This window comes from Panthera onca, chromosome D1 (assembly GCF_046562875.1).
Source record: "Panthera onca isolate mPanOnc1 chromosome D1, mPanOnc1 haplotype 2, whole genome shotgun sequence".
Classification (NCBI taxonomy): domain Eukaryota; kingdom Metazoa; phylum Chordata; class Mammalia; order Carnivora; family Felidae; genus Panthera; species Panthera onca.
The window spans coordinates 48,940,338-48,964,565 of record NC_138348.1 but is presented as its reverse complement, the minus strand read 5'-3'; the positions used below and the strand labels follow the sequence as shown (position 1 = coordinate 48,964,565).

The 24,228-nt window shown below is 39.7% G+C and overlaps 1 protein-coding gene across 2 annotated transcripts; it reads left to right on the top strand.

Moving 5' to 3' along the window:
- Window positions 1–5,302: 5,302 nt before the first annotated feature.
- On the top strand, window positions 5,303–23,568 carry WEE1 (WEE1 G2 checkpoint kinase). Of its 2 annotated transcripts, XM_060605976.3 has the most exons (12): window positions 5,303–6,926; window positions 8,393–8,598; window positions 9,096–9,159; window positions 9,347–9,519; window positions 10,012–10,133; window positions 13,744–13,890; window positions 17,009–17,104; window positions 17,192–17,277; window positions 18,123–18,293; window positions 18,393–18,538; window positions 19,650–19,738; window positions 23,337–23,568. In XM_060605976.3, the coding sequence occupies exons 1-12, from the start codon at window positions 6,351–6,353 to the stop codon at window positions 23,453–23,455; spliced, it is 1,995 nt and encodes a 664-aa protein (XP_060461959.1). In that variant the 5' UTR covers window positions 5,303–6,350; the 3' UTR covers window positions 23,456–23,568. The 2 variants fall into 2 exon arrangements, with proteins under 2 accessions (XP_060461959.1, XP_060461961.1); XM_060605978.3 differs by lacking the exon at window positions 23,337–23,568 and having other exon boundaries at window positions 19,650–20,993.
- Window positions 23,569–24,228: the final 660 nt, after the last annotated feature.

The following is a 24,228-nucleotide window of genomic DNA, read 5'->3' as shown; positions in this document are numbered from 1 at the left end:
CTACCTTATATAAATGTTAAAAGCGTAAACAGAAATAGTATGTTAGTAGTCATTAAGGATTAATTAGGCAGGACAAGAAATAATGTTTATTTCATTAAAATATAAGCTTTCAACTGGCCACTGTTCCTGAGCCATACTTCTCAAGTTCTTATTATATCAATACAGTTGACCCTTGAACCACATGGATTTGAACTCTGCAGGTCTACTAATATATGGATTTTTTCTATTGATACAATATAGTACTGAAAATGTATTCTCCCTTACAATCTTTTTTTTTTTTTTAAGTTTATTTACTTATTTATTTTGAGAGAGGGAGAGAGAGCACAGGAGGGGCAGAGAGAGAGGGAGAAAGAATCCCAAGCAGGCTCTGCACTTCAGCACATAGCCTGAGGTGGGGCTCAAACCCACAAACTGTGAGAGCATGACCTGAGCCAAAATCAAGTGTTGGATACTTAACCAACTGAGCCACCTAGGCGCCCCTTCCCTTACAATTTTCTTAACATTTTCTTTACTCTAGCTTACTTATTGTAAGATTGTAATATATAATACATATAGCATACAAAATATGTGTTAATCAACTGTTTATGTTATCAGTAAGGCTTGTGGTCAACAGTAGGCTATTAGTTACGTTTTGGAGGAGTCAAAAGTTATATACTGATTTTTGACTGCAAGGGGTCAGCACCCCTAGCCTCCATGTTCTTCAAGGATCAACTGTACTATATCTGTCCTGACTTGATTTGTATACAATCTCAACTGTCTATCCATATTAAGCAAACTTATTTTGGGGACATCAGGAGTTACATGTTCCATTTACTGACCATTTATAAAGCCATTAACAAGTATGGATTAGTCTCAAACAACATTGCTATAATTAAAAGCAACACATAACATTTATTGAACACTCTTTGTATGAACATTCTTTGTAAGGGACAGCACTAGTCTCACACTTAACCCATTGAACTAAAGAGAAATTAAATTAGATTATACTGTATTCTCAGGGTGAGCTAATGAACACGTGGTAAAACGTTCAAACAATGTTATCCATCAGAGGGTAGGAAGGCAAGTGACAAGAGTACAGAAAGCTAACCTATACCTGAGAAGTCAAATAGGAGCAGGGATAGGAGTACCACATTCTAGCCTGAGATCTGGACTGCCAGGGCCAATAGGCAGTTAGAGCTGGGTGGAAGTAAGGTGAAGTTTGCTGAGAGAAGCAGTGGAAGGGAAAAAGCAAAGATAACAAGGAAGATGAAGAAAAGACAGTTGGACTTTACTAGCATAGTATTTGTTCTTGTTTTGTTTTTTAAAGATTTGGTCTGGGGAGCGCCTGGTTGACTCTTTTTTTTTTTTTTTTAGTTGACTCCACACCCAATGTGGGGCTCAAACTCATGACCCCAAGATCAAGAGTCACATGCTCTACCAAATGAGTCAGCCAGACACGTCCCTAATATGTATTTTTAAAATTTTATTTATTTACTTTGAGAGATAGATGTAGGGGGAGGGGGGAAGGGGCAGAGAGAAAGGGAGGGAGAATCCCAGAGCCCCCAGTGCAGGGCTCAAACTCACAAACCTAGAGATTGCAACCTGAGCTGAAATCAAGTGTCAGATACTTAACTGACTGAGCCACCCAGGCACCTCTCGCAACCCCCCTCCCCCTCCACTGCCCCTGCTAGTATTTGTTAAGTGAAAAACACATTTGACCAACATGGCTTCTTTTTCAAAAAAATTAGAAATTTATCAGAATAGGCTCCTATTTAGAGAGAGTTATTATTTCTCCAGAATCAAAAGCATAAACTAGAAAAGATTCAGCTTTGGGTAAAGCCTAGCTATTCTCATGAAACACGTCTGCAGACTGTGAAAAATTAGTCTCTAAGAACTAAAAGATATTTCATTCAAAGTGCAAGACTTATGTTAATAAGAATATGAACATATATTTATGTACTTGCATATATTAAAGGAATTTGAGGGGCAACTGGGTGGCTCAGTAGGTTAAGCATCCGACTTCGGCTCAGGTCATGATCTCATGGTTGGTGGATTCGAGCCCCAAACTGTGCTGACAGTGCAGAGCCTTCTTGGCTCTCTCTCTGCCCTCCAGGATTTGAGCTTTCTCTCTCAAAATAAATAAATAAACTTAAAAAAAAAAAAAGTATTTGAGAGGGTGATTTAGAATCTCAATTATAAATCTTCAAGGCAGGAATCTTGCTTATCTTGGTGCTAAGGGAGGTGAATGGGCTGACAATAGTGGCATTAAAGCCTTATACTTGCTAAGTCATCTGTCTAAAGGGGATAAACAGGTTGTTTGTTCTCCCAACACCTAGAGGCAAGATTTTTACTCAGTTATTACAACATTACCACAAACTTGTGGATTCTGCAAAGGTTGCCTAGCAACATTACAGTTAGGAACATTGGGTGGTGAAAGAACAGGAAATTTGAATTAGATATGCCCCGGGCAGGTGGGCATAACTCCATCCCTCCAGTACAGTGAGTGCTGTACTCAGAGAAGCATGAAATTTAAAAAATCAGGACAATCATTTAGAATTTCAGTTAGGGCATTGCTGCAGTTAAACCATAACATTGTGCCATGTTCTCAGCTAGAGGAGGTAGGGCCTTGGTTTCATACTCATTTTGGCACTTTTGTTTTAAAGAACACCAGCTTTTTTTCAATTATTCCAGAAACATTTATTAAGTACCTTCTCAGGGGCCAAGGCACATTGCTGGTCGCTGGTGCTCTAAAGACAAATAAAACTTGATCTCAGCCCTGGGTGGAAGGAAGGGAAGCCAGACCAGTAAACAAAGACTGTTACAGAGTCCATGCCAAGTGTGGTTAGAAAACCTGGTTCCCGGAGTGTCTCTTTTACCTAGAAGTGGAGAAACTTAAGAAAAGGCTTTATAGAAGAAATGGTTCTCCCACTGAATCTTGTTTCCTACTTTTAAAGAAATTCTTTCTTTCCTTCAGTCATTCTATGGAAATTTACCTCTCCCATTCTGTGGGCAGAACTTGGTGCCAAGAATTCAAAGTACTGGCTCTGTGGACCAAGAACTCTTCCCTCCCCGTTTGGAAGCCAGGCCCTTTTGCTCTAATCTACTTCAAGGACCTCCCAGTTTAAGGAAGCAGACAGGTGGCATGGTTAAGAGTCGAAAAAAAAAATGTTAAAAGAGTATTTACCTCCAAGAAGAGGTAGCTGGGTTACTTCTGTACCATTTGAATTTATATTGGGATAGAAAAGTAAGCCAATCAACAAATATTTAAATAAGGGCTCTATTATCACTCAGAAGATATTGAGCATGTAAGCCATGTTAGAATACTGCAATAAACAAAATAGAAAAGGTTCCTATATTCAGGGAACTCATTTTCTAGAAGGGGATAGTAATAAATAAACAACCAACACACTTTGAGATAGATATAAGCCTGTTAAGGAAATAACAGGGTGTTGTGAAAGAGTGAGGGGGGAGGGGAAGTGAGCTTGCATGGATAGCCTCAGAGGATACAGAATTCCTACATAGAACAGGCTTAGAAGCAACATTCTAGTTGGGGAGAAGTTATCTACTGGGCTTTAAAGTTTGTTTTTTTTTTTTTTAAGTTTTTTTTAAATATTTATTTATTTTTGAGACAGAGAGAGACAGAGCATGAATGGGGGAGGGTCAGAGAGAGAGGGAGACACAGAATCTGAAACAGACTCCAGGCTCTGAGCGGTCAGCACAGAGCCTGACGTGGGGCTCGAACTCATGGACTGAGAGATCATGACCTGAGCCGAAGTCGGACGCTTAACCGACCGAGCCACCCAGGTGCCCCTTAAAGTTCTTAGGAAACACACTAGTTTTACATACAACTCATGCTAATGATCAATAAAGAGTAGTTTTCTGAAGTTACTTTTTTAATTTTTTAAAATGTTTTATTTTTGAGAAAGTACAAGCATGGGAGGTGCAGAGAGAGGGGAACAGAAGATCTGAAGCAGGCTCTGTGCTGACAGTAGAGAACCCGCTGTGGGGCTTGAACTCATGAACTGTGAGATCATGACCTGAGCCAAAGTCAGACGTTCAACCAACTGAGCCACCCAGGTGCCCCTAAAGTTATTTTTATTTACACTTACATGAAATTAAGAAAAGCAATTCAATATGGTCAACTATCCACATCAAAGGCTTATATTGCCATCAGGAGTGAAGAAGAGGAGGTATTGTAGGAAGAGTGCTAAAAATCATTCCTTGGGTTTGGCCACCAGGGATCAGAGAATGCCTCCCCTTGAAACATAACAAAAGGGTAGAGTTCCAGTCTTTCAAGAGCTTAACACTAAATTTGGATTAACCTACAAAAAAGACACAAAAGCAAATGTCTGGAGAAGACAGCTGTTTTCCCCTCACTGCATCTTCCAGTATGTGATATCAGGGAATTTCCCATGTGGTATTTTTTTTAAATACAATTTATTGTCAAATTGGCTAACATACAATGTATATACACTGTGCTCTTGGTCCATGTGGTCAGTACTAAAATGTGTTTCCATTATTAAAAATTCAGCTTGAGTTCAGTCTTTGAAAAGTGTTAGAACAACATATATGGTCAAGTGTTAATATTCATAAAGTGCTACAATAAGAAAACAGACAATAGAAATAAACATAAGTGGCCACTGGCACATGAAAACTGTCCAACCATATGAGTCAAAGCAACAAAATTAGGGGGCTTGGATGGCTGAGTCAGTTAAACCATGGACTTCGCTTAGGTCATGATATTACGTTTGTGAGCTCCAGTCCAGAGTCAGGCTCTCTGCCGTCAGCACAAAGCCCACTTCAGATCCTGTCTCCCCCTTTTCTCCCCCTCCCCTGCTCTCTCTCTCTCAAAAAACAAACAACAACACATTTAAAAAAATTACATTAACAAACATTAAATATCCACTTATGTCCAGAATTCATGAGCAGCGTACACTAATCCACTGCTAGTGAGAAAGTAAATTGTTTTCTTTTGGAGGTCAGTCTGGCAGCTTATATCCTTTGACCTAGTAATTCTCACTTCTATGAATCTATCTTTAAAAAAAAACAAAAAACCTCAAACAACACAGAAAAAAAAACCACGCGAGGCGTCAGAATATTCATCACGGGGTTATTTACATCTGAAAAATTCCAGAAACTTTCCTGTGCGACTCTAAAGGGCAGATGAGATCACAGTTTGACCGGGCACTAGAGTGATTTCTTCTCAAGGTGCATTTAAGTTTGCTGTGAGGTGGGCCAATCCGTTTTGCCAACACTTGCCCACGTGCTGGCAAACAAATATAAACACCGTGGCCGCGTGGTGAGCACTTGGTTTCGTGCTGGGGCCGACTGTTGGTGCCGCTGGTATTTACTCTGGACAAGTCTCGGGTGGACTGCCACAGTTTGGGGGAACTCACCTCGCTGGGGACACACCCGACCCTAACAGCCACCCTGGGGGGAAACTGAGGCTCCACAGGCCTTCCCCACAGCCGTTCCCCCGCCTCCGACTCTCGTCTGTGGGCCTTCCTGCTGATTTCTGGGTCCCGCCTAAGCAACGCGCTCAGTTCGCAAAGCTCCAGAGGCCCGAGTCACCATTTCCGGCTCAAACCTCTACCGGGGAACGTGACTGCCTACAGCCACGCCTACAACGCCCCCAGCGGCTCGCACCGAAAGGATACGGGACTGGCAGGAGAGCCACGGTGGTTTCCTGCTCGCCCCGACCCGGAGGAACCCAGAAGTGTTCCCTGGCCCCCACCTCAGACCCGAGAGCGCTGAGGTACCACGAGCAAGCCGCCTCCAGGGTGGCATTCGGCTGGGCCTAGTCGAGCCTAGCACCCTTCGCTCCTCCCAGAGGGCCGCCTTGGCTGCCCCGTCCGGCCCCGACCGGGCGGTGCCCGGCTGGGTTCCCGGAGGTCGGACTCCCTCATAGGCCCGTGGCGCCCCGCCCGCCCAGGCCGGGCCGCCGAGGGCGGGCGGAGCCAGCGGGTTCGCGCCAAAATCGCGTAGCTGATCCCTCCCCCGCGGGCTACGTCGCGCCCTCCTTTTTTTTCAAACCCCGGGCTGGGCGGGGATTGGTGGGCTGGGCACTCACGTGGTTAACGGTCGCGGGAAGCCGCGGAGCCCGAACCTGCGGCTGGACCTGCGGGGACACCAGCCTCGGCGCCCGGGCCGCCCCGCCTCCGCTGGACAGTCCGCGCCGCCGCTGCCGACCCCCGCCACCGCCGCCCGCAGTCCCGAGCGCTCCGGAGCCGCAGCCCGCCGCCGCGCAAGTCCGCCACCGCGGCGACCAGGCGCGCCCAGTCGCACGTGGCGGACCCGCCCCCTAGGCCGTCCCGAGTCCTCGACTCCGCGGGCTTCGGCTCTCCGGTCCTCGGCCCCGGCCCCAGGGCGAGATGAGCTTCCTAAGCCGGCAGCAGCCGCCGCCGCCCCGCCGTCCCGGGGCTTCTTGCACTTTGCGGCAGAAGCTGATCTTCTCGCCCTGTAGCGACTGTGAGGAGGAGGAGGAGGAGGAAGAGGAGGAGGGCAGCGGCCACAGCACGGGGGAGGACTCGGCCTTTCAAGAGCCTGACTCTCCACTGCCGCCCGCGCGGAGCCCCACAGAGCCCGGGCCCGAGCGCCGCCGCTCGCCCGGCCCGGCCCCCGGCAGCCCCGGGGAGCTGGAGGAGGACATGTTGCTGCGAGGCGCCTGTCCGGGCGCGGACGCGGCGGGCGGCGGGGCCGAGGGCGACTCATGGGAGGAGGAGGGCTTCGGCTCCTCATCGCCGGTCAAGTCGCCGGCAGCCGCCTACTTCCTGGGCAGCTCGTTCTCGCCGGTGCGCTGCGGCGGCTCGGGGGACGCGTCCCCGCGCGGTTGCGGGGCGCGCCGGGCTAGCGAGGGCCCTTGCTCGCCGCCGCCGGACCACCCCGGCACCCCGCCGCACAAGACCTTCCGCAAGCTGCGGCTCTTCGACACGCCGCACACGCCCAAGGTGAGAGGACGCGGGGCCCGGGCGCCCCGAGCCCGCGCCCGCCCAGCCTTTTAAAAAGGCCGCGGCGCCAGGAGCCGAGCGCGGCGCTCCCCGGATTCGGTTACATAACCGCCCGGCCGCACCCCCACTCGCTCCCCTGAGCCGCAACAAAAAGTTGGCAGCCCCTCTTTTTGGCCCTGCCCAGAAGTTGTCCGTTAAGATTATGTAACTGAACAATGGGCCTCTTCTGGAACTTCTTCATCTTTCAAGATCGGCGCCGTCCAGGTGGCTGACGATTTCACGCGGGTCGAGTCGGGGCCGTGCCGAGCGTGTCAGCCCGGAGTGTGGCACTGATATAACGTGGTCTGGAAAGATGTTGGAGTGGTGCTGGCGCGGCCACCTGACACTCCCGAGGGCGGCAGCCATATGGTGCCTTTTAAACGCAGTGAGGTGCCCTGTAATTTGGGCGGCATACGCAGGAGTTCGGTTAAAAAATTTTTTCATGCGCTTACCGTTTCGTGTCATGTGGCCTTAAGGGGTTAAGTTGGAGGTATGCAGGGTGACTGCGCTTCGACTTGGGAGGAAAGGCTGGCCTTCCAAGCATTTCCAGTCGTAAAGATTCCTTAATTCAGGGTAGCTTTTAAGAATCTATCCGTGCATATTTATCGGGTAAGCGTTTGTTTACACCCTTGGGTTTGCAGTGCCTATGTGTGTGGTCAGCCTGACTAATGATTGGGGACAACCCAACTGTTAAAGCCAGCAGTGGTGGTGTTGTTTGGACCCTTGTGCTTTCAAACTGCTGATAACTTATCACAATGAAGGAGGTGTTCAGCACCTGTTTTTGAGTGGCAAGTGAGTATGCAGATTGCCACTTGTGGAACTTGAGAAGTAACAGATTTTGAAATGAACCCTACCTGAACTGAAGACAAGTATCATGTTTATAAGAGTAGTATGGAAAATGGACCTTGTAAGTGAGTCGGGTTCAGTGCGGTTAATCATAGACCTTGGGAAGAAGTGTGGGTTTTTTTGGTTTTTTGTTTTTTGAGTGTTCTTGTGTATTAAGGACATGCCCAAGGCAAGATCCCTTTGGAAGTGTGGGGAGGAGTCCAGCAAGTTGGTTTTGAAAGCCCTATTTGGATGGGGGGGGGGGGCGGGAGGGAGCTTTTATGGGGCTCCCTGACTGCTTTGTATTTTTAGATGGATTGAAAGAGTTTAACTTTTAGACTCTAGAATAAACTTAATTTTAGTCTGCATTTCTATTCTTTTTAGTGTTAGAGACCTATTTTATGTGGCTGTCTTTTTCAGAAAAGGTGATTGGTATCTACCTTTCACTGTTCAAGTTAAGCACTGTTTATTTTGCTTGAGATGCGGTGGATTGTGTGTTGCTTTGACCTGCACTATCAGCCATGAGAAAAGCTTGTTGAAGGTTGGGTTGAGAAAGCGGTCTATAGAATTTAGATACTAAAATTTTACTTTTCCTGCCCTAGAGTTTGCTCTCCAAAGCTCGAGGAATTGATTCCAGCTCTGTTAAACTCCGAGGTGGTTCTTTGTTCATGGATACAGAAAAATCAGGAAAAAGGGAATTTGACATGCGACAGACTCCTCAAGTGAATATTAATCCTTTTACCCCAGATTCTGTGTTACTTCATTCCTCAGGACAGTGTCGTAGAAGAAAGCGAACACATTGGAATGAGTAAGTTATTTAGTTTGGTTCCCTAACCATCCAAGGTTGATTTGTGGTACTTATCAAAATTTAATTTCATCTGAATGACATGGAAATTTATACTCTGAAATTTTTCTGTTACTAGCACTTGCTTCCCAGGAGAGGCAGGTGGGAAGTAATCAGCTGTGGAGAAGAAGTGGTGTAAGAAAGGAAGGAATAAAAAGCCTAGATGGCTTGTAGGAAATCTGGTGTCAAAATGAAGCAGGCAGAGAGAGTTATTTATTATTTAGAAAGACTTAAATTTTGATATGTGCAGTGGTATTGGCTTGTAGTTAATCTGCATTTTTTTTCAGTAGGGACAGCATTTTAATCAGCTGAGGTATATCTTATGATTACAAAATTAAGTGCTTTCTTGTCTGTTTTTATTCATTAAAATGCATTTTCACTGTACATCTATCAGATAACGTTTTGGATCTCTAGTTGATGTGTCTGTCAGATCTGATAGAAACATACATAATGTTTTCCAGTTCTTGTGGTGAAGATATGGAAGCCAGTGATTATGAGTTTGAAGATGAAACAAGACCTGCTAAAGTAAATAGCTTTTTATTTTTTTATTGTTTCTGAAATTTCATTTTCGACTTCTTACTTAACAAGTAACCATATATACATGTTAAATACGCATTCAAACATAAAACGTAATGATTTTTAAATTTCACACATAGGGCTATTATAGCAAAAAATCATTTTCGTGTCTTTGTGAATATACCCCTTATTGCAGAGAATCACAATTACTGAAAGCAATATGAAGTCACGGTATACAACAGAATTTCATGAGCTAGAGAAAATTGGCTCTGGAGAATTTGGTTCTGTGTTTAAGTGTGTGAAGAGGCTGGATGGATGCGTTTATGCCATTAAGCGATCAAAAAAGCCATTGGCTGGCTCCGTCGATGAGTACGTATTAAAATTTTTGTCTTTTACTCTTATTCCCTATGGTGTTGCAAATGTTAAGATTTTACATAACCAAGTAGTGAAATTAATTCTCTCACTTTTGAGAAGCCATAATAATTTAATCAGATCCTTTTCATTTTGTGCCATTAATTCTTACTGAACTTGGTAAAATAATATGAGTAGTCTGATTTTGAAGGCTAACTTAAATTTCTTTTTTCTGGTAGCATCCATGAATTCACAGTAAAATGGAGTTTTGTTTTTCCCGAGTCCTAGGGCCAGCAAGGTTCCTTCTTTGTAACTAACATTTTTCTTTAATGGAAGCCTTTAGAAAAATCTGGTACAGAGTCTTAACACCCTCCCTCTCAAGGAAGTTATTTCTTCAGCATAATGATAGATAACAAGTCAAGTTTCTTTTATGAAGTTTCAGATAAATTAATTCAGTTTAGGCTTGAATAAAAATGATGTACCATTCTATCAATCTCAAATTTCTCCTAGGCAGAACGCTTTGAGGGAAGTATATGCCCATGCAGTGCTTGGACAACATTCTCATGTAGTTCGATATTTCTCTGCATGGGCAGAAGATGATCATATGCTTATACAGAATGAGTATTGTAATGGTGAGTAATACATTGTTCTGTTTGAAACTTGTGAGCTCAGAAAAATGAACACCGAGGAAATACTTATTTTTATCTGAAATCCTACTTTAATTCTGTGTTTCTTTTATTTCTTTTTTTATAAATTTTTTTAAATTAAATTTTATTTAAAAATTTTTTTAACGTTTATTTTTGAGAGAGAGAGAGAGAGTGCAAGCAGGGGAGAGACAGAGAGAGAGACAGAGAGAGAGAGAGAGAGAGAGAGAGAGAATCCGAAGCAGGCTCTAGGCTCTGAGCTGTCAGTACAGAGCCCGATGCGGGGCTTGAACCCACAAACCGTGAGATCATGACCTGAGCTGAAGTCGGCCACCCAACCAACTGAGCCACCCAGGCGCTCCCCCCTTTTATTTCTTAAAATACAAAGATCAAGGAGCCTAACATGAATTTCAAGTTCATTGCCTACCTTGATGTTAAGTAAAAATTGTAAACGTCCCTTTTACCTCAGTAGTAGAATTGTGCATATTGTGTGCATGTTAGTCACACTGATTTGGAGAGGACAGTGGACTTGCCATATGTATTTTAGCATCCATAGCATGTAGCATAGTGTATGTGGGATATAGTAGTTAATAACGCAGGTTCAATGTATCTAGTCTTCCTTTTCCATTTCATTTTATGTGCTATTAAAACTGATACTGGTTTAAACCAGTGACAGTGACTCTCCATTGTTCTAACTTCAGCCATTTGTCCAAAGTATTCTATAATCTTGCCCCTATTCCTGTTTATCCAGCCTAGTGTACCACTAGAATCCACTCAGACTTTTTTTATTATGTTACACTCTTTTAGTTCTCTAGCTTTGCCTCTCTCCCTCATTTCCCCTCCAAACCAACAAAACAAGCATCTATAGAAGTTCAGTTTTGGACTTCTGGAGAGCTTTCGATTTCAGCAAGTCTTTTAAGGACCAACTTGGTTCCCCCCTTTTTTCATTAAACCTTAGTCAAAACCCTGGTCTCAATTCTGGTTCTTATAAATACCTGTTATTAAATAGGTAAATCATTATATACACTGGATTTCCATTTCTGTATATTTGAATAGTAGAGAATTTAGAATTTAGTGAATAGTTGAGAGGTGATAACAATGATTTATGTTTGTGTTACTTATTTTTGTTGACTTTCATTATTTTTTCCTTAAATAAGACCAGCCATCTCATAGCTTGTGAATAAATAAGTGGTGTAGGTAGTGGATTCAGATTTTCAGTATTTAAAAACATTGAACAAAACAGAAGTAAAAGAGCCTTTTCTCATGCCTAATTTCTTACTGAACTGTCATTTTATTCTCTACACTTGAAAAGAATTAAGTGCTCAGTATACAGCATTGCTGCTAATTTGTTTCACACATCTCTTGAAATGTTTCTATTCATATCAAAATATGTGTGTAGCTGTCTCTCATGGCCTTGTGGACTCTTCCCGTTTTTAACCTTCATTTTTCAGTTACTGTACTTAATATAGGGCCGTCTGACCATGTCTTCTCTACTCCGTGTTTGCTAGATGCCATCTTCTAGTTTCTTTCTCTCTCTCACTTTGATGTGGCTGGTCCTCTTAACAAGGATTTCCGTAGCAGTCCGGGATCACAAATTTGTAACAATCTACCAAATAAATATGTGGTGGTGTAATTCAAATAATTTTGAGAAAACTCTTGGTCCTGGGGGGATAGGGAGAGGTGAGTTGTCTTGCTAACCTCTCATTATGAAGACTTTGTCCTAACAAAAACAAAACCTTGTCCTGGTATAAAGTTAAATTATAAAATAATCTTCTGAAGCAGTTTATTATTTTGGAACAGTATAAAACAAAGAATATACAGATCTTTAAAAAATAAATAGACCTGTGTGAAACAGGATTGCCTCAGTATAGTTCATTCTATGTAAATGAAAGCAAATAAGGCGATCTAGATACATTTGTGAACTCTTTTTTTGTGTCCTTTTGCCACCATTCTTCTCTCCACATAAAACTTTGAATGTCCTAACAATAGACCTGATCTTCAAATCCTTTTCCATAGTTTCACAGGGAAATGATTCTGTTATTTCATTTGTACATGGTGATTAATTGATATCCTTTACCATGACTAAGTTTCTTTATTATCTCAAACACTCATTTGCATTTTAAGTCTTTTGTCTTGGTTTGGTGAGAGACTGAAATTTTTACCCATGGTAAACAAGTGTGGAAAAATATTGATGGATAGGGGAAGAGAACCTGAAATATCAGTTGAGTGTCTTGCTCTTCTCTCACCTCTCTCTTTCTTTCAGCAATGAGATAGAAGGAACTGGCCTAGCTATAGGTGCTGGACCCACTAAAAAGCAGCTGTATTCTATCTTATTAAACTTGGTCTAGGACTTCAAGCCCACTTGTCTGACAAGCTTATTGACCTCTCTTCTAAGCCCTCTTTTTCCTGAAGTTCAAAATTTGTACAAGTATGGAGAATATACTTAAGCCTAAAATATCGAGGTGTGTGATTAATTTTTATTTTTAAAACACATTGGACATTTTGCTATTTAGCCTTTCCTGACTAACAACATGTATCAGTATACCTCCCTGATTTTATTACCCTGGCTCTGATTTTATTATTCCTAACTAAGCTTTAAACAGATGTGGTTTGTTTTGGTTTTTGTTTTGTTTTGCTTTGTAAAACTCCTCTTTTCCTTTAAGATAAGTTATAAACTTACAATGTTTTTAATAAAACTTGTATAAACTTACAAAGTTTTTTAAAAGTATAAACAAATTAGCTGGTTGGTTTGATTCTATAAAAGCAAGTTAAAACTATATTAAGACACTGGTTTTTACCTATAAAATTTATAGACTACTGTCAAGGGTGTGGGAAAACAAGTATTCTCATATATTAATGATGGGAGTATACATTAGTACAGACTTCTCTATGGGGGATTGTGTGTGTGTAAGTAAAATTGCCCCAGATTTGTCTTCCAAAACTCTCAGCTATAAAAGTTTATCCTGTATATAAGATTAGTATCACACACACACACACACACACACACACACACACACACACTTGAGCCACATACTAGTATTGTTTTATGATTATACATACTCTAAAAGCCAGTAGTTTTTTTTCTATGAGATATATTAAATGTATGTTGTATGACCAATGTACAAGGTTATTTCTTAGACCGTAGTATATAGTAGCAAAGGAAATTATTTTAAAATGTTCCTCAGGAGATTCGTTAGTTCCTTACCATTCAGTTATACAGTGGAATTCTATAGAGACTTAGGAGAGAACAAGGTAGTCTTTGTGTATTAGTAAAGAATGATCTTCAAGATCATGAAAATGTTACCATTTGTATAAAAAGGAATTGAAAAAGATATATAAGAAACAAATAACATTGGTTTATTCTGGGAAAAAGAACCAGGTATGATGCTGGGGTATCTGGATGACACAGAGACTTTATATTTTGTACCTATGTGAGTATATTACTTATTGAAAGAGTAAGATTTTGATATCACAAACAAGGAGGAGGGAATAGGTCTTATAAAATGTCACTTTCTTTGTTGAGTTTGTGAACATTCAGTAAAGATGGAGAAAAATATTTCAGAAAGAAGAAATTGCTAATTTTTTCCATGTTCGTTAGGTGGAAGTTTAGCTGATGCCATAAGTGAAAACTATAGAAGCATGAGTTACTTTACAGAAGCAGAGTTGAAGGATCTCCTTTTGCAAGTTGGCCGGGGCTTGAGGTATATTCATTCAATGTCTTTGGTTCACATGGATATAAAGCCTAGTAAGTATTACAAATTCTCTGACCTGTGTTCTTTAGTGTTATAGAGAATAAATGATTTCATTAAAACAACATGAAAACATACACGTCCATGGGGCACCTGAGTGGCTCAGTTGGTTAAGTATCTGACTCTTGATTCTGGCTCAGGTCATGATCTCATGGTTTGTCAGTTTGAGCCCCACAGTCAGACTCTGCGCTGTCATCACAGAGCTTGCTTGGGATTCTCTCCCCCTCTGTGTCTTTCCCAGCTCGCGCTCTCTCTCTCTCGCTCAAAATAAATAAACTTTATATGTATGTGTATATATACATACATCTTACTGTGTTTTTTCATTGTTAGTTTTAAAAGAACTTTTAGCCACATGTAAGTATTGTTTTATGATTTCCAGACACCTTTTCCCTTGTTTTCCCAAAATATTTGAGACAATAAACTAATTTTTATTAAAAGTTGGAAAAATTTGCCACGTCTTATGGGAACTGTATAGTCATGAACTAGGTAGTACTCTGATGGGGAGACTGAGAATCTGTTGTTTAAAGCCCTGCTCTTCTAGGGTGCCTGGGTGGCTCAGTCGGTTGAGTGTCCGACTTCGGCTCAGGTCATGATCTCGCGGTCTGTGAGTTCGAGCCCTGTGTTGGCCTCTGTGCTGACAGCTCAGAGCCTGGAGCCTGTTTCGGATTCTGTGTCTTCCTCTCTCTCTGCCCCTCTCCTGCTCATGCTCTGTCTCTCTCTGTCAAAAATAAATAAACATTAAAAAAAAAAAAATTAAAGACCTTCTCTTCTGCTAGGCTATGAACCATAATCCTAAAGTAATGCTGGTACTGGTAATGGGGTTGTTAGAATCAAATGAGATATGTGAACATGTTTTTGGAAACTTAAGTCCTATACAAACGTGGTATTTCTAGCCTATATACCATGAAAGTGTTACTGTATTATGCAGAAAACAAATGACACATGCAGTATGATTATCTTATATTAAAAGGATGCAAGTGCATGCTACAATGGCATTTTAGTGCAAATCCCTCTCATTTTGTTAAAATAACCTCATAATGTACATACTGTTTTAAAACTTGTCATCTGTCACCTCTACCTTTTTGTTTCAGTAAATTTTCATCTCCTTTAATACCCAGATCATGCTTAAATTTTCCCCAGGTGTCCCAGGTTCTTGATGGCTGATTTGTCCATACTAGTATCCATTTCAGGACTATGTTTTGCATCTGCTTCTATCCTTTTTTTTTTTTTTTTTTTTTATGTTTATTTTTGAGAGAGAGAGAGCATGTGGATGGGGGAGGGCAGAGAGAGAGGGAGACACAGAATCAGAAGCCGACTCCAGGCTCTGACCTGTCAGCACAGAGCCAGATGCAGGGCCCGAACCCACAAACTGAAATCATGACCTGCGCTGAAGTCAGATGCCCAACCAGCTGAGCCACCCAGGCGCCGTAATTTTTTATAATTTTTTAAAGCTTATTTATTTTTGAGAGAGAGCGACAGCATGAGCGGAGGAGGGGCAGAGAGAGAGAATATCCCACGAAGACTCCACACTGTCAGCACAGAGCCAGTGCAGGGTTTGAACTCCCAAAACCATGAGATCATGACCTGAGCCAAAACCAAAAGCCAGACGCTTAACCGACTGAGCCACCCAGGTGCCCCTCCCTTGCATCATTTAGCTTATTCCTCTTTCCTCTGTGTTTCCTACAAAGTGGAAGTTAAAGCTAAAAGGTTGATGAATTCAAGTATGAATTTTAGGCTAGGTGTGTGTGTGTGTGTGTGTGTGTGTGGTTTTTTTTTTAATGTTTGTTTATTTAAAGTTTTTTTAATGTTTTTATTTTTGAGAGAGAGAGACAGAGCAGGGGAGGGGCAGAGAGAGAGGGAGACACAGAATCCAAAGCAGGCTCTAGGCTCTGAGCTGTTAGCACAGAGCCCAATGCAGGGCTTGAACTCACAGACTGTGAGATCGTGTCCTGAGCCAAAGTCGGACACTTAGCCGACTGAGCCACCTGGGCACCCCCAGTGTTTATTTATTTTTGAGAGACAGAGCACAAGTGGGAGAGAGGCAGAGAGAGAGGGAGACACAGAATCCAAGGAAGGCTCCAAGCTGTCAGCACAGAACTTATAAGCCCATGACCTGAGCTAAAGTCTGATGCTTCACCGACTGAGCCACCCAGGCACCCCATAGCTAGGTGTTTTTAAGTTGACTTTAATGAAGTTTTTGGTTTTTGTTTTTTTGTCTGTGGAAATGTGTGATTTATGAGAAATTAAATCATTTTACACAACCTACTTTAATTCTGTAAGTTACATGAAGAATTTCTTACCTATGTGTAAACAACTCAGATTTTTATTTTCAAAAGGGAAAATATAATATTTGGACTGAAGGCAGTAAATATGAATTAGTAAGATTTAAATCACTCACACCTTGTATTAAGTGTCAGACGAACACAGTGGACCCTTATAAGTACCAAAAGTTGAAAATAGTAAGGCATGTGAATTTTAAAATTTCAAATTCACAAATACCATCGTAAAGTAAGTTGTCCTATAAATAAAGTGAAGTTGGAAAGATGACTTCAGTAAATATAACATTTATGAACTCAGTATTACATTGGTAGAACTGTTAAAGTGAAAACTGTCACTGAAACTTATGTCAATCATAAACTTACTAGAATTTAAAGAAAAAAAGTATGTGTACAGCAGAAATGAACCACAGAGCTACATTGGGATGTAGATGCTGTATGGTTAGCCAAATTCAAGTTCTATTATTTGTATGTTTTGCACCAGCCTGTAGCATTAGGTTAAAATTTATAATTTTGTAGCATCACAAATTACTACATTATTACTTTTTGTATTGTTTCTAAGTAGTTAAAGCCGAAGATCAATGTGTAGATGACAAGGGTCTAATGCAGTAGTTTCCAAGTGTTCAAAGATCAGTACTAGGCAAGAAAATATGTTCCTAGAAAATATAACCCCAGTTCCTATCCCCTGAGATTCTTACTCTCATTGGCTTTTGGGGTAGAACATATGAGAATCTGTATTTGAAAGCTTTTGTGATGATTCTGTTGCATGGCCTTGTTTTTTGAGCTTTGGTTATAGTATTAATTGTTAGTGCAGCTTACATAATTAATTGTTTGACAGGCAATATTTTCATATCTCGAACCTCAATCCCAAATGCTGCCTCTGAAGAAGGAGATGAAGATGACTGGGCATCAAACAAAGTAATGTTTAAAATAGGTAAGAAAAAAAGATGACCAGATTATTACCTTAAAATAAAGTAAGAGGTTGTTTAACTCTTGACTCTATTTTTTTTAATACTTATAGGTGATCTTGGTCATGTAACAAGGATCTCTAGTCCACAAGTTGAAGAGGGTGATAGCCGTTTTCTTGCTAATGAAGTTTTGCAGGAGGTAGTTTTTTTTCTTTAATAATCCTGTTTGCTTTATAACAATGCAGACATTAAATTTTTAAGCTAATAATAGGTAAAATGGTCAAAAAAAAAAAAAAAAGCCTAAACCATTAGCTGGGGTATTTAATTTAGCAAAATTCAGTAGAGGCAGAGATTTACAGTATTCAACAATGGTGGAGTTGTGGTAAAAGACAATTTCTCATACATTACTATTGGAACTATAAAATGCCATAACCTTTTTGGAGATCAAAGAGTTTGTGTCTATCAATGTTTTAAAATCCTGTACCCTTTGATCCAGAATTCCCATTTGAGAACAATGTAAGTAAGTGTTTAGCAGTAAGGGAACAAAAATAAGTAATGACATATAGTTAATAGAACTGTTTCAAAAAGAGTGTGACCAAAAAAAAAAAAAGTGACAAAATATTTCGTGGTAAGAGTTTTGAATGCAAGTGGAACATGTAGAACAAATAAATTGTATGATCCCATTGTTCTTTTTATACGTGTATGTATATTTGTAACCTGTCCATATATATGTGTTTTGTGTTTTCATATGAATGCCCCCAGAAGGATAGGAGTTTCTAAGAGTTGAATCAAACCACTGAAAAAGAGAAGGCATTTACTTTTAGAAATGTATTTACCACTCCCCTCCCAAAGTATGTATTACTTTGTAATTTAAAAAAAACTCCTCAAATTTAGCTTTTTCTCTGAATAGGTCTTAAAAGTTAAATGTGGCATTGGATATTTCAATTTAGTTCTATTTCTCACTTAAGCCATCACTGTAATTTTACCTTATTTTGGGTGTTTTTATATTCCCTTAAAAAAATTTTTTTTTTTTAAATTTTACAGAACTATACCCATCTACCAAAAGCGGATATTTTTGCCCTTGCCCTCACAGTGGTGTGTGCTGCTGGTGCTGAACCTCTTCCTAGAAATGGAGATCAATGGCATGAAATCAGACAGGGTAGATTACCTCGGATTCCACAAGTGCTTTCCCAAGAGTTTACAGAGTTGCTAAAAGTGAGCATTTTTTTTTGTATATAAAGCACTTTTTATTGAAATGGTTTAATGTTTTATTAAATTGCCTGTCTTTACCTTAATTTTACTTATCTTTTTAAGGTTATGATTCATCCAGACCCAGAGAAAAGACCTTCAGCAATGGCACTGGTAAAACATTCAGTATTGCTATCTGCTTCTAGAAAAAGTGCAGAACAATTACGAATAGAATTGAATGCTGAAAAATTCAAAAATTCACTTTTGCAGAAGTAAGTGAGGGTTTTTGGAATGTTTTAACTTTCATTTTCAAATTTTAATGAGATGACTTAGGCTTTTTGTCAGTGAAGGCTCTGGTGGTCTGGTATGCTATACAGTTAAAATTTGGGGATTTCTGCCTTAAATTAGTGTTTGTGATCTATTAATTTGTATTGTTCCTCAACTTTGAAATTATGGACTTAAGAAATGTTTTAAATTTTAATTATTTTATTTTATTTTATTTTTTGAGAGAGAGAGACAGAGTGTGAGTGGGGGAGAGGCAGAGAGAGAGGGAGACCGAATCCGAAGCAGGCTCCAGGCTCTGAGCCCGACATGGGGCTCAAACTCACGAACTGTGAGATCATGACCTGAGCTGAAGTCAGATGCTTAACTGAGCCACCCAGGCACCCCTAGACTTAAAAAAAATTTTAAGACTAGCAAGTATTTGCAAGTGGTAATAATCCCCAATCCCTTTGGCAAAAGCTAAGTGAGCCTGTACAGGTTTTTTCTCCCCTAAACGCTCACCATAAATTAACATTTTCCTTCATTTTTTGTTTATTTTTATGAAAGGATTAAATTCATGTCAATTAGGTTAGTAAATGAGTCTCATATTTGATCTGAATGACCTTTGATATTTTCACTAAAATGATTGGAATGTTAATTCTAATTCATTTGCTTTATTGCTGATTTTAATCTAATAAAACTGTCTTGAAATATTAAAAGGTTTATTTGCCACTAGTTTGATAGCCATCATAGTTCATACAAATAGGAAGTAGAATTTTCCTTTTATCTCTATTATATAGAGATAGTTTCACAATATAAATTAGTAGTGTTGTTTGAAATTATGTAAGATTTATTGTCCTCTTTATTAGCATCTTTATTACTTGTGTTCAAGTGTATATGATATTTTAATTTTGAGAGCACAAAATAAAATCATAAATTTAAGTTGTTTGAGCAAAAGCAAAGTTAATATTGTAGTTTTTTCCTCAGTTATATCTTTAGAATAATGATGACATGCTAAGATCTCCCAACTGACAATATAGTTATATGTTTGGCCTCCTATGATCCCTTCCTGGGATTAAAACAATAGGTGAAAAGTCTTGTTTCCTATTTTTATGTTCTTAGAGAACTCAAGAAAGCCCAGATGGCAAAAGCTGCAGCTGAGGAAAGAGCACTCTTCACTGATCGGATGACCACTAGGTCCACCACCCAGAGTAATAGAACATCTCGACTTATTGGAAAGAAAATGAACCGCTCTGTCAGCCTTACCATATACTGAACTACTCATTTCCCACCTCCCCCAAAAAACTGTGACAAGAGGAAGCTAGGTTGAAATCACTGCTAGAATCCAGTTTGCAAATTACTTTCTCAATCGGTGTCAGTAGTTTTACTGAAATACCTTTAGGACTTTTACTTGTGAATTACAGTTGAAAGCTGTATTTTGACCAGTGCTATATCAGGCTTTCGTCTAGTCTTACTAGTCTGTCTTCTGTAGGATGTCAGTCACTGTTGGATGTTACACCAGCCTTTCCAGGGTTAACCACTGTGGTGGTGTGCTGCTTATGGTTTGCTGTTGCATTGTAATAAAAGGTGACTTTCCCTGTAGTGACCTGTAAAAAGGACTCAAGGGCTTTATTACAAACATATTCTCCCTTTGAAAAGGGAAATGCTAAGAGACTCAGTACTACTCAGCCTTCAGTGTACCTGTGTGTCAATCTTCTATTTCTTTTTTTTTTTTTAATTGTGAATTATACTTGTATATCCAACTGGGAGCACTTTGTAGGCACTGCATGAACCATGGAATGATAATTCTGTGGAAGTATTGCCTTGTGAATTTGCTGCTATTTTAGTTTTGTCCTTGCTGTAAAATTGTAGCATTAAACAATCATTGTTGTTAATAGGCTTTTTTGGAAAACAATTATGTGAAATATGTAGCTGCTCTTGATGACAAGCAGCTATTTGCCTTTTTTTCCTTTGAACTTTGAAGCTAGTGCATTGGAGTAATGCACCTTTTTTTTCCCCTTTTGGATTGCTGTATTAATGTAGTATAATTATTACTGGTTTTGTAATTTTTCCTGATAATGCCCTTCCCTGACCCTTTTTAAAAATGTTCTCTCCCTCCACCCAAGCTTTGTACTTGATTGTATTGTTAGTCTGTTTTTAAATGTTTTCCCCGGTTTCTCTTCAATATTTGTGTATATAAACTAATCTTGGCGATAGTGTACATAGCTGTTTGTAATGCCAGAATGACTTCTGACTATTCCAAGCTTTTCACAAAATATATTTTATCAATGATTAGCCATTTGACTAATAATACTGGCTAACCAGACATTGCAGAAGCAAAAACAATATAGAATTTGTCTGTCGTATGTTTGCCTATTAATTTTGGTTTGAAACATGTTTGCACATGTCTGCTTGACTTGTGTTTTACTAACATTGATTGGCATATTAAAAGTCACTCTGAGCTTACCATAATTGTCTAAATCTTGTGATGCCTGTTTTCTACTATTTTATGTCTACTATCACATTTTAACATTTAGAGTATAATGTATATAAAGTACTAAAAGCAGAGGACACATTTTTGATAGAATATGAAACATTTATTGTTTAATGATGAGCTTTAGTCTACATCAGTTACATTTTGTGATTGAAGAAAAATTTGTCCATCAATCATAAATGTTTTTCATTTGTCATATTTAATATTTGTTCATCACATTGTATATTATACATTTGATCTGCTAGAAATGTAATATAATGTAGGTTAAAATAGCTTTAGATTATTAAGTGGATGTAATGACTCATAATTTTCTAATTTGAGCTGAGTCACAGAAGAGAGCTTTAAAATGAGGTTGTAACTCAGTTGAACTAGGCTGGATTTTTTAAGAATTAAGAGTGCAGATTCAAGTGATAAACAGTGCTAATTCTACGTGACATCTTTTTCTGATGTAGATTAGAACCAGAGTAAGGTCACACACACACAAAAAAAGATGTTACAAGATCCTTGTGCTTTCTGATCATGGGTAAACGATTTGTTTGATTAGGGTCTATTTCTCCCACTATAAACATTTCTAATAACTTTATTCAGCTTTTAAGCCTATGGCATGCTAAAATGCACATTTTAGAGGTGTGAAAGGAATTAGTGTAGGCAGGAACAGTAGAGAAGAAAGCTGATCAGTGTGGGTGACAGCCTAAAAAGCTGCAAAGACTGGAGTAGGTAACACATTTCAGTAGTCACTGATGACAAAGCTATAAAAAGTATAATTGGTGTGTATTGGGATCACTCAAAGTCAAGGTGCATTTTTCAAGTGCACTAGCTTCAAAGAAAAAAAATCAGGTGTTTTTCATCAAGTTGATATTTGCAGTAAAATTTTCACATATTGTTTAAAAATATTAGATTAAGTAGGAAAAAATTGGTTTTCTAAGAAGGAATTCTTAAACCATTTGAAAGCTGAGGAGAGTTGGGCTTATATTCATTCACCACCGGATACTTACATTGAGTGCCTTCTATGTGCTAATTAGTAGCCCAAAGACCAGTAAAAAATAGTCTTTGCCCCTTGGTACTCAGGATAAAATAGGGGAGACCCAGGTAAACATAAAATGACAATAAAATGTAGTAAGTGCTATGTTGGAGGGATTCTACAGTTAGAGTGGTAGCTCAAAGGACAATTACATAGTTTGGGAAGATGCTGGTGGTAGAGCAGTGAGTAGATGCAGGGGATTACATGTAGACTGGTTTCACAGCTATTGTTCTGACTCAGGGTAAGAGTAAAGAGGGCCTGAACTAGGACACATGGGATGGACATGTGGATGGACACATGGGAATAGGGTTTTCATTAGCTGGGAACACTGCACACTGAACAGGTTTTGTTTGTTTTTATAACAGAATGAGAACTTGTTAGCATAACACCAGGAGGAAGCTACAACTGCTACTATTGAAGCATTGAAGAATTTTCCAGAAAAAACTGGAATGCAAAGTTAAATGCCTGTTATTTTTTGAGACATATGTAACAGATAAAACTGTTTTGGAAAGCTTACTTTAGTAAGGAAGAAGCATTTTAAATATTGACTATGCAGTTGGGTAGGAGGAATCCTACATTGCAGTTGAGTGCAAATGGAATTGTTGCCTTACGTTAACTTGTCACGAATCCAAGGCAGTCCCCTTTAATTAGTGAGCTAATGTCTTGAAGGGCCAATTCTGAAGCTTTGGTTTTCATTTTCACTCTGTTCCAGAGGTCAAGAAATAATGGCATTTAAAATATTGCTAACAGCTTAATGCTTTAAGCTGTCTTCTAATTCTTAAAGCAGAAGCAGCATCCTGACATTAGAGTAGTTTTCCTTCCCAGTTCATCTCCACAAAGCATCTCCCTGACTTTAGCCAACAGATCAAATAAGTCATTGCATCCTTAAGGTATATTTATTTGTGAAATTTTTAAAGGCCAATGAAAGCGGTCGACAAGGAGGATGGATCAAAAAAGAATTTTGAAAGTGTTTTGGATATTGTGAAAATCCTAAGTGAAGCCTGAAACTAGGAATTTGGAGGAACCTGCCTCATTCAGTATTTTGAAGGCATTTGTAGAACCGTAAAAAGCATCAATGAACTGATTTGACATTGCAGAGTGAGTGGATCTAGAAGTTTCTCCTGCAAACCTGGTTGTATTGTTAGAAATCTCTCAGAAGCTCAGCAAGGTAGATTTTTGTAAAACTGGAGGAGTAAGACATCATTGAAACTTACACTTTCCCAACATTAAGCTTTTAAAAACTTTGAGAAGCATTCATCTGAACATCATTGAACTTTTTTTTTCTTTGTGGCAGATGACCCTAATTTTCAATGCAGTTCAAAGGTCTGTGGAGTAAGGAAAAATATCTATGTATGCTCTAGGAAGATTTACCAGGAAAAGATGACATGTTCTGTCCAAACTTCATTAAACTAAGAGTCTAAGAATCCTCGGCCAGTCCAGCCTATGAAGAAAAATACCTCAAGGAACATTTATATCATAGTTCATATTGTTTAGTTTTATATGGTTAATAAATATTTTGAAGAGCATTATATTTGTTTTGAGTTTTGACATTCTTATGAAACGGGTTTCCAGGTCTGGAATTCCAGTTTATGCCTACCAATCCATTGTGCCAATGGGAAATTCAGTGTACAATGCCTCCATTAGGATGATTATCCAGAGAGGGGTCACCTTTTTGCAGATGGAGAGGCTGAGGTAAGTTAAATAACTTAGGAACTCAGTTTGGTAAGTAGAAAAGACGGAATTCTGACTCAGATGTTATAGCAAAGAAGCCTGCTTTTTCAAGACATGTGGAAGTTGATAAATACTATTTAAAAGAAAGAATGCAGGCAACAAAGAGAAAAGAAGGGGCAGTCTGAATATTGGGAAAATTGGGAAGTCTGGTGTCATGGAAACTAAAAGAGAAGTTTGAAGGAGAAATTAAGTGTGACTATATACAGAAAAGATTAAGAAGTGACTCAAAGCTCCCTGAAGGCATCTAGAGTGGAGATCTTTGGTGAGCAGTTTCACTAGAGGGGTAAACAAAAGCCAGATTACAGTGAATTGGGATATAAATGGGAGATGAGCAAATAGAGACAACAAGTATAAATCATTTTCAAGGAACATGGCTTGAGAGAGAAGGGCAAGGGAGGAGAGGACTATAGTTAGAGGAGAACTGGGTTTTGCTGTTTTTACTACCATTTGTTGAT